Genomic DNA, 11,004 nt, shown 5'->3' with positions numbered 1-11,004 from the left:
GCCATGCCTTCTGTTGTTGGAAGTCTAAGGTATGGAATACTCTCCCTCAACCTTTCTCTCCTCCGTTAAGACATTGCTAAAACATACTTCACCTAAGCTTTTGGTTACATCTTCTAACTTCTCATGTAGGTCAATGCCAAATTTTGTTTGACAATGTTCATATGGCTAGTCTTGAGACATTTTATGGTTTGAAAGCATTAACTACAAGTAAGTCATTGTTGATATGATGAAAACCTCATTTAATTCAGGAGTTAGATCTTAATGTCCAAAATTATTAGTGAAACATGTATTTTCTCTCATATTTGGCCACATTTCCTCCTCACACAAAGGCAATATGAATAATTAGACTACAGTTGAAAAAGAAGGCTCCACACAGCTATTCTTCAAAACATTTTGTTTCGCTTTATATAGAACACAGCTGTTGTTTCCAGTGTCATTCAGATTTTCCATGGTATCGTTTCACAAATATCTTCGGTGCCTGCCAGCCTTCTGGTGGTTTTTTCAGTCCAGCCTTCTTCCAGATTCGCTTCAAATCTCTCTCAAACTTTATCTGTGAAACACAGGGTAATAAAATTAGGTCCCAAACCCAGAATAGAAAAGTGTAATTTAATCATTGGTACTTGTTCCCCAGGAGGTTAAAAAGGGACATGAGATATTTAGTTACTTTCAACCTTCATTTTTAAAATTTCACCATGTATATGGACAGAATACAAGTATGCTTGCTTACAAAACTTATTTTCCAAAGATGTGTTTTGCACCCTGCTGATACTTGACTGGGAAAATACAACATATGTTTTGATACTGAGCCATGCAGGTAAGGACAAGAATGTGTGAAATTCAAATGGTAATATGGACTAAATTAGCTGGCCTTGGGCTGGAAGAATAACTAGCTTTTGGAAAAGGAGGGACAGGATAGGGAAGATCATCTATTGCCCATGCTTCTGATTGCTATCTAGTGACTCATTGTACTACCTGTCTGTGCATATTTCGGTGAGCACAAGGTTGAGTGAAGCTATGATTTCTTCCCCATCTCCTCATACACAAACTTTCAAATAACCACTCACATTCTCAGTTGTATGAGACATGAAGAATAGACAGCTATCTAAAATGCTGGAGGTAATGGTTGATTTGAAACTGAGAGAGATCAGTCAGGATTTTACTCAGGTTACAGGTTTTACAGGTTAAAGGGTTGAATCTAATTCTGCTCCTATTTCTTGCTACATATGTTGGCATCCATGAACCCCAGAATGAGTTGCGGAAAATGTAAAGGAGAGGGAATGTACTTATATATTCGTGTTAACATTTATCAAGAGGCCTAACATGGTTATAATATGCACAGCCCAACACAAGCTTCAATAGTTGAGTGGTGTGACGATACCCTTTAGTTCATTATTGGCACGACTAGTCGGGCATATCAAGTGTAGAACTATTACTCATGAAAGTTATTCAAAATGTTTGATTAAAATGTCATTTCAATAAAATTTGCACAGGAATTATCCTATTTGCCTGAGTGGCTTATGAACAAAGTTGAGATATCCAAAACCAAATCGTGACATTAACTTACTTGTCGCCTTCGTCTACGGTTTTCTTTGATTCGTCTGCGTAAAAACTTTGTACGTTTTAAAAACTTTTTGTACTTATGCCTATTCATTTTTCTTCTGCGAATTTTCAGTACATTTTTACACTGGATTTCATCTTTATTGCAGTTCATCACTTCTCCATTCTCACCAAAAGGTAGAAATTCCTCAGCTGAAGGACAGTCATACTGCTGAGAAGAATGGACATTTATCCCAATACTTTGCTCATGGTTTTGATCCAACCTTGGTAGATGGTATTCAATTGTTAGCCAACTTTCTAACGGACTAACAGACAATTTCCGTGGAATTAGGAATTCCTCCAGCTCATGATCTAGTGTGCACCAACGTTGTGGTTTCAGCTTCGTCTGATGAGGCCGTGTGTAGCAATTTCTTGACAATGCTTTGCATTGTTGAATGGCAGAACCAAGGACAGGCAGATCTACTATAAATGTAAAAACAGAGCTTTTACAAAATGCAACCCCTATACCGAAGAACACATTTCAAGTCCCAGGTAGGGTAAACAGACACTGAAGAATTCTCTACTGCACTGATCAAGAACACCTTATGGAGTTGGCGGAGATGCAGCACTAATAGCGCCAAAATCCAAGGACAAGGTAACACTGGACAAGATTATGGAAAATATTCTGGAGAAGCCAAAAGACTTAAACATAAATTAAAAAAAATAAATACAAGATGCTTATGACCCAATTAATTAAACATTCCTGCTCAGACCACAGACACTGGTCATTTTATGAAACCTTTGAAGTAGACAGATATTTGCAAATCTCATTGGCAGATTGGGCTAATTTGCCTATTTCTGTGCTGTAAACACTTTAGAAGTTTTGTTTAATTCTCTGATTAAATTCTGGCTAATAGACATTGGAATAAAACGTGAATCTCCTTCAGGAGTTCTGAAGAAGTCATACTGCACTCAAAACATTAGTTCTGTTTCTCTCTCCACAGACACTGCCAGACCGGAGTTTCTCCAGCATTCCCTGTGTTTGTTTCAGATTTCCAGAATCTGCAGTATTTTGTTTTATTTGCAATTAAATGTTATAGGGTGACAGAGAAAGATGTATTTTGCTGCTCCCAACAAGCAAAGGAGACAATATCACTGGAATTTATTAATGCTTCAGTTATTGAACTTTCTTGGGTAATAAACTATTTACACAAAAAAGGCTGAGCATCTTTATATATCGGATATGAATATACTTTGCCTTAAGTACTACGTTATGAATTGTAGAGTTCAATTACAGTAAGCCAGTGAGGCAATTACTTGCCTGCCCAAGGATTTTTATGTGTATTGTCAAATTTAGATGACAGATCTGCTTAGAATAATTTTTAAAAGGCAAAAGAATGTTTAATTTGTTGATTAGAACAATATCATTAATTAGAGCTTTCAGAAGCTAACAATTTAAATATTTCTCAAAGGTTAAACGGGAGGAAAACTGACAACCCAACTGTAATGTATATGGAATTGTAAAACAAATGCACCTATTGAACACTGAGTTTCAATATTACCTGTCATAGAGTTCAACTGGGTTATTGTTAATTTTAAATGTTGACTTGGAAGTCCTGTGAGTTTTTGTTAGTAATTGGCTACTAAATGAATATATTTAATTTAAAAAGATGAATAGTCATAAACTTAAGAAAGAAATAATGACACAGCTTTTGTAAGGGGTCTATGGAAATTGCACTGCATATAGAAATACACAGAAGAAACAACATGGAAATAATACTATTTATCCCAAGTTTTCCCATACCTTTTACCTTCCCATAAATAGCCCCAATGACATTTGTTTGTCCTACACCCATTATCCACCCATCAAATCTAATCTTGAATAATAACATGAATTCCAACAGGGTCAGATTGGCTCAATGCACAGCACTCTCAAACCCAAGTAAGAAGGTTGCACATTCAAGCCCCACTTCAGATTCTTGTGAGTATGTTCAATAACTGACCACTATACAATCACAAAAATAAAACATGAGACAGGTTTCATTCTGAGATCTGACCTGTTCAGTATAACTATTAGCTAGGATCAAAATAGTAGGGATGTTACCATATGACCCTATTCCTGGCAGATGTTAACATGCCTAATGGGGATTTCAGGGAACAACATGCTAGTGTAATCCAGAGGCCGAGGCTAATGCTCTGGGGACATGGATTCAAATTCCATTAGAGCAACTGGTGAGTTTAAATTCAATTGATAAAATCTGGAATTAGAGTTAATTTCAGTAATAACAACAATAATTGATCCATAATAAATTGTTATTAAAACTCAAAGTTCTGAACAGTTTACGCAGGAAGTGTGTTTGGTTGTGAATCCTATCAGATCACATGGATTGGTTGCAGCAGTAGTTGGAGGCAATGAGGAATTTACAGGAGCCAGGGGTGTGATGGATGGCAGTTTCAGGGAGGTAGAAAAACCACAGATACAGTCAGATAGATGGGTTACCTCTAGGAAAGGTGGGAGAGGCAGGCAGGTAGCATAGGAGTCTTCTGTGGCTATCCCCATGTCAAATAAGTATGCTGATTTGGAATATGTAGGGGGGAGGTGAACTCTCAGGGGAGTGTAGCACTGACAGCCAAGTTTCTGGTACTGAGACTGGCTCTACTCTAACAAGGGATACGTCAGGTTCCAAGCAATCAATTGTGATAGAGGACTCCTTAGGCAGAGCACAGACAGATGTTTCTGCAGCTAGCAACAAGATATCAGAATGGTGTGTTGCCTCCTGGGCACCAGGATCAAGGATGTCGCGTAGAGAGTGCAGAATACTGTCAAAGGGGACAGGGATCAGCAGGAGGTAATTGTACACACTGAAACCAATGGCATAGGAAGAGAAAAGGACGATGTTCTGAGGAGAGAAAACAGGAAATTAGGCAATAGGAAATTAAAAAGTAGGTTGTCGCGGGTAGTAATATCTGGATTACTCTCGGTATCACATGCTAGTGAGAATAAGAATAGGAGGATAAAATAGATGAATGTGTGGCTGAGGGGCTGGTGCAGGGGAGAAGGATACACATTTTTGGATCATTGGAATCTCTTTTGGGGTAGAAATGACCTGCATAAGGAGGACCAGTTGCACCTGCAGTGGATGGGGACTAATATACTGGCAGGGAGATTTGCTAGAGCCGCTCGGGAGGACTTAAACTAGTAAGGGGAGGGGAGGCGGGGAGGCGGTGGGACCTAGGGAGATAGTGAGAAAGAGATCAGTCTGAGGCTGGTGTAAAAGGAGCAAGTCAAACAGTCGAGGCAGGAAGGAGCAAAGCAAAGAATGAGGTAAAACTGATAAATTAAACTGCATTTATTTCATTGCAAGAGGCCTGAAGGTAAGGCAGATGAACTCAGGGCATGGTTGGGAACATAGGACTGGGATATTATAGCTATTACAGAGACGTGGCCCAGGGATGGACAGGACTAGCAGCTTAATGTTCCAGAGTATAGATGCTATACGAAGGACAGAAAAGAGGCAAATGGGGAGGGGGAGGGGGAGGGGCACATTTGATTAGGGATTACATTACAACTGTACTTAGGGAGGATATTCTGGGGAGTACATTCAGTCAAGTTATATGGGTGGAACTGAGAAATAAGAAAGGCATGATCACCTTATTGGGATTGTATTATAGACTACCGAATAGTCAGCAGGAAATTGAGAAGCAAACTTGCAAGGAGATCTCAATTATCTGTAAGAATAATAGGGTGGTAAAGGTTGGGATTTTAACTTTCCAAACAAAGACTGGGACTGCTATTGTCTTAAAACGCATAAAGGTGGATAAATCCCTGGGGCCTGATCAGGTGTACCCTACAATTTTGTGGGAAGCTAAAGAAGTGATTGCTGGACCCTTTGCAGAGATATTTGTATCATCGATAGCCTCAGGTGAGGTGCTAGAGGACTGGAGGTTGGCTAATGTGGCGCCATTATTTAAGAAAGGTAGTAAGGAAAAGCCAGGGTACCATAGACTGGTGAGCCCGACATCCATGGTAGGCAGGTTGTTGGAGGGGATTCCGAGAGACAGGATTTACATATATTTGGAAAGGCAAGGTCTGATTTGAGATAGTCATGGCCTTGTGCATGGGAAATCGTGTCTCACTAACTTGATTGAGTTTGTGGAAGAAGTGACGAAGAGGAGTGGTGAAGGCAGACCGTTGGACATTGTCTATATGAACTTCATCAAAGCGTTTGACAAGATTCCACATGGTAGACTGGTTAAAAGTGCTAGATTGCATGGAATACAGGGAGAACTAGCCATTTGGATATAAAATTGACTCGAAGGTAGGAGACAGGGGGTGGTGGTGGTGGAGGATTGCTTTTTGGACTGGAAACCTGTGACTAGCAGTGTGCCGCAAGGATTGGTGCTGGGTACACTGCTTTTTGTCATTTACACAAATCATTTGGATGTGAATGTAGGAGGTATAGTTAGTAAGCTTGCAGTTGACACCAAAATTGGTGGCGCAGTGGACAGCGAAGAAGGTTATCTCAGAGCACAACGGGTCCTTGATCAGATAGGCCAAGGAATGGCAGAAGGTGTTTAATGTAGATAAATGTGAGGTGCCACATTTTGGTAAGGCAAATCAAGGCAGCATTTATACACTCAATGGTAAAGTCCTGGGGAATGTTGCTGAACAAAGAAACCTTGGAGTGCAGATTCATAATTCCTTGAAGTCGCAGGTAGACAGGGTAGTGAAGAAGGCGTTTAGTACGCTTGCCTTTATTGGTCAGTGAATTGTGTATAGGAGTTGGGAGGTCATGTTGCAGATGTACAGGACTTTGATTAGGCTACTTTTGGAGTACTGCGTTCAATTCTGGTCTCCCTGCCTTAGGAAGGATGTTGTGAACTTGAAAGGGTTCAGAAAAGATTTACAAGGATATTGCCAGGGTTGGAAAGTTTGAGCTATACAGAAAGACTGAATAGGCTGAAGGCTATTTTCCCCAGAGCGTCAGGGGCTAAGGGTGACTTTATGGAAGTTTATAAAATCATGAGGGGCATGGATAGGATGAAGTCAAGGTCTTTTCCCCAGGATAGGGGAGTACAAAACTGGAGGGCATACGTTTAAGGTGAGAGGGGAAGGACTTAAAAGGGAACTAAGGGGAAACTCTTTCACGCAGGGGGTGGTCCATGTATGGAATGAGTTACCAGTGGAAGTGGTGGAGGCTGGTACAATTACAACATTTAAAAGGCATCAAGATAGGTATATGAATAGGAAGGGTTTAGAGGGATATCAACAAATACTGGCCAATGGGACTAGATTAATTTAGGATATCTGGTCAGTATGGACGAGTTGGACAGAAGGGTCCGTTTCCATGCTGTACGTCTTTCTGACGAAGTCACAGTGGACTTGAAATGTTAACTCTATCTCTCTCACCACAAATACTGCAAGACCCTACTGAGTTTCTCCATAATTCTCTCTATGATATAAAAACACATCTGGCTCACTCTTTAGGTAGGGAAATCTGCTATCTTCACTTGAGTTTGAACTACATGTGACTCCAGACTCATGCCAATGTGCTTGACTCTTAACTGGCCTCTGAAATGGCCCAGTGAGCTACTCCGTTCAAGGGCAATAAGGGATGAGCAATGAATCCATATTGCTCACTCCAATGAAAGAATATTGGAAAAAAATTCAGGCTATTAGAAGTTAGCCCAGAATCAAAATCCTTCATTTCTGCATTCTACTTTTTGCTGTCATTGCTTCTGACGTGAACTTCTACAAACAAATGAATCAAAAGCAATGTCAGGCATTCATAAGATCATGGCTGATCTGTTTGTGTTTTGAAATCCACATTTCCATCTACTCATTAAAACATAAGAAATAGGAGCAGGAGTAGGCCATCTGGCCCATCAAGCCTGATCCATCATTCAATAAGATCACGGCTGATCTTTTCATGGACTCAGCTCCACTTACCCACCCAATCACCATAACCATTAATTCCTTTAACTGTTCAAACATTTCTCTATCCTTGCCTGAAAAATATTCAACAAGGTAGCCTTATCTACTTCACTGGGCAGGGAATTCACAGATTCACAAGGTTGGATGAAGAAGTTCCTCCTCAACTCAGTCCTAAATGCGCTCCCCCTGATTTTGAGGCTATGCCCCTAGTTCTAGTTTCACCTGCTGGTGGAAACAACCTCCCTGTTTCTTTCCTATCTATTCCCTTCATTATTTTACATGTTGCTATAAAAACACTCCGCATTTTTCTAAATTCCAATGAGTACAGCCCCTCCTCATAAGGCAACCTTCTCAATTCCAAATCAACCTCATGAACCTCTACTGCACCCCCTCCAGTGCCAGTATATCTTTTCTCAAGTAAGGAGACCAAAACTGTACACAGTACTCCAGGTGGGGCCTCACCAGCACCCTACACAGCTGAAGCAGCACCTCCCTATTTTTAAACTCCATCCCTCTAGCAAAGAAGGACAATATTCCATTTGCCTTAATTACCTGTTGCACCTGCAAACCAACTTTTTGTGATTCATGCACAAGGACATCCAGGTCCTTCTGCAGGCAGCAATTTTTCACCATTTAAATAATAGTCCATTTTGCTGTTATTCCTACCAAAATGGATGACCTCACATTTACCAACACTGTACTCCATCCAGCAGACCCTTGCCCACTCAGTAACCGTATGTCCCTCTGCACACTTTACTCTACCATATAGTCTTATCTGCAAACTGTAACACACTACACTTGGTCTCCAACTGTAAATCATCTATATAAATTGTAAACAATCACAGTCCCAAAACTGATCTGAGGCACACCACTAGCCACTGATCGCCAACAAGAAATATACCCATTTATCCTCACTCATTGCTTTCTGTTAGTTAACCACTCTTCTATCCATGCTAATATATTACTCCCAACAGCCTTTAAGTCCTTTGCTTACCAAAATCTATCTATTTCTGCCTTTAAAAATATTCAATTATCTTACCCCCACCATACTCTAAAGCAGAAAATTCCAAACACACACAACCCTCATGAAAAAAAAAACAACTACTATCTTTAGCTTTGTGCTAGAAATGCAAACCTCTAGTTCTGGATTCTCCCACAAGAGGAAACATCATTTCCACATACACCCACCATTGAACGTCAAGGGGTGGGCGGTTAAATTGTCTCTTACTGGTGATGGTTATAGCCTGGCATTTAAGTGGCATGAATGTCACTTGCCACTTGTCAGCCCAAGCCTGGATATTGTCCAGATCTTGTTGTATTTGAACATGGACTGCTTCAGTATCTCAGGAGTTGTGAATGGTGCTGAACATTGTGCAATCATCCCCACTTCTGACCTTATGAAGGGAGGAAGGTCATTGATGGAGCAGCTGAAGATGTTTGGGCCAAGGACACTACCTTGAGGAACTCCTGCAGAGATGTCCCGGAGCTGAGATGATTGACCACCAACAACCACGACCATCTTCCTGTGTGTCAGGTATGACTCCAAACACCAGAGTTTGCCCCCGATACCTATTGATTCCAGTTTTGCTGGGTCTCCTTGTTGCCCATCTTGGTCGAATACAGCCTTGATGTCAAGGGCTGCCATTCCCACCTGTGGAATTCAGCTCTTTTGTCCATGTTTGAAGCAAGGCTGTAATGGGATCATGAGCTGAGTGGTCCTGGCAGAAGCCAAATTGGGCATCACCGAGCAGGTGCTGCTTGATAGCACTGTTGATGACACCTTCCATCACTTTACTGATGATTGACAGTTGAATGATGGGGCGGTAATTGGCCAGGTGGGATTTGTCCTGCTTTTTGTATACAGGACATACTTGGGCAATTTTCCACATTGTCGGGTAGATACCAGTGTTGTAACTGTGCTGGAACAGCTTGGCTAGGGGAGCGGCAAGTTCTGGAGCACAAGTCTTCAGTACTATTGCCACCTCACCACCTGCTGCAGACCGAGTCTAGCAGCTATGTTCTTTAGGACCCGACCAGCTCGATCAGTAGTACTGCTGCCGAGCCACACTTGGTGGTGGACAATGAAATCCCCCACCCAGAGTACATTTTGTGCCCTTGCCATCCTCAGTGCTTCCTCCAAGTGTTATTCAAAATGGAGGAGTACCGATTCATCAGCTGAGGGAGGAAGGTATGTGGTAATCAGTAGGTTTCCTTGCCCATGTCTAACCTGAAGCCATGAGACTTCATAGGGACCAGAGTCAATGTTGAGGACTCCCAGAGCAACTCCCTTCCAACTGTATACCACTGTGCTGCCACCTCTGTCCTGCTAGTGGGACAGGACATGTCCAGGGATGGTGATGGTGGTGTCTGGGACATTGTGTGTAAGGTATGATTCTTTTTGTTTTGTGATCCCTTTTGTTCTGTCTCATAAAGCATCACCTGAAAAACAACACCCATGAGAAACTGACCATAAACGAAGTACAAGGTATATGGGCCAAAGGCAGATATATAGGAGTTAAGCCATAATCAGCCATGATCTCAGTGAATGGTGGAACAAGCTTGAGGTGAATGGCCTACTCCTGTCCCTATGTTCCAATATGTTTAAACAAGGTTTTTGGCACAGAAATGGCTGAGACAGAAAGTTGGGTCAATATTTAATGCTGAGAAGGATGTCGGACAAGGGGGAGAATGGAGCACTGAGATTAAGTGCCCATTGTAAATGCCTTCGCTTCTATAGTTATTACACTGGCTTTCCTCTGAGCAGAAGTGTCTCTGACCCTTCATCTTACCAGGCAGTCTGGGTGCTTTCACAAGTCGCAGAGCCAATCTTGACAGAAACATTATTTTAAATCATTCAGAAACAAGTGTGGCGAGCCTCCAGAACTGTCTGAAAAAAAGGAATGTGGTCTGCAGTTAGTGTCAGCGGCCACGAAACATTAAATACCGGGGAGGGGAAAGTGAAGGGGGCCCGATCGAAAACGAGCAACGACTTAAAACCGGCGGATAAACTAAGACATAAATCACCAGCGGATATTCCCGGTCCCGGCGGCTCGCTCTCCGGTAACTCACCCACGTCCAGAATATTCCGCGCTTCCGGTAATGGCGGAGGAAACCCATCCCCCGGCGCCGGAGCCGAAACAAAGGTTCCACGGCACAAACTGGCCGTCTGTTTTGCAGCAAATTGAAATAATTCCCGATTTTCTTTTTACAAAAACGACTATGATTGGAAATAATAAGGACAACAGTGATAACAGAGGTTAAACAGGTCTTAACGGTTCGAAAAAAATCACATGTGGAAAAAGATAGGTTGTACGTGGAGCAGGAATTTCCTCATTGGAGAAAGTGTAGGCCTCCAAATCCCTTGGCCAGTCTGTTATCATTATGGAGGGTTCAGTTATTGCGGCTCAGTGGTAGTGTGCCTGCCTCTGGTTCAAGTCCCGCGTACTCCAGACGTGTATCATAACACTTCTGAACTGGTTGATTGAAAATATATGTTATAATGACGCAGGAGGTCATTGAGCCCCTCAAGTCCA

General features: G+C 41.8%; 1 protein-coding gene across 2 annotated transcripts; it reads right to left on the bottom strand.

The window, feature by feature from the left end:
• Window positions 1-218: 218 nt before the first annotated feature.
• aurkaip1 (aurora kinase A interacting protein 1) lies at window positions 219-10,955 on the bottom strand. 2 transcript variants are annotated; one of them, XM_020531364.2, is made up of 4 exons: window positions 10,541-10,955; window positions 10,261-10,358; window positions 1,565-2,019; window positions 219-550 (listed from the first exon to the last, which is right to left on the bottom strand). In XM_020531364.2, exons 2-4 carry the CDS (start codon window positions 10,310-10,312, stop codon window positions 434-436), a joined length of 624 nt encoding a protein of 207 aa, XP_020386953.1. In that variant the 5' UTR covers window positions 10,313-10,358; window positions 10,541-10,955; the 3' UTR covers window positions 219-433. The 2 variants fall into 2 exon arrangements, with proteins under 2 accessions (XP_020386953.1, XP_048471172.1); XM_048615215.1 differs by having other exon boundaries at window positions 10,496-10,954.
• Window positions 10,956-11,004: the final 49 nt, after the last annotated feature.

Source organism: Rhincodon typus, chromosome 31 (assembly GCF_021869965.1).
Source record: "Rhincodon typus isolate 14 chromosome 31, sRhiTyp1.1, whole genome shotgun sequence".
Lineage (NCBI taxonomy): Eukaryota > Metazoa > Chordata > Chondrichthyes > Orectolobiformes > Rhincodontidae > Rhincodon > Rhincodon typus.
Note: the sequence above shows the minus strand (reverse complement) of the source record. Positions and strands in the feature narration are given on the sequence as shown.

Coding starts and splice junctions, on each gene's coding strand:
- aurkaip1 (XM_020531364.2), bottom strand. CDS start 10,312: ATGTTTCTGTCAAGATTGGCTCTGCGACTTGTGAAAGCACCCAGACTG. Junction 2,020..10,260: donor GAAAGCACCCAGACTGCCTG/GTAAGATGAAGG, acceptor TTACATTTATAG/TAGATCTGCCTGTCCTTGGT. Junction 551..1,564: donor ACCGTAGACGAAGGCGACAA/GTAAGTTAATGT, acceptor TGTGTTTCACAG/ATAAAGTTTGAGAGAGATTT.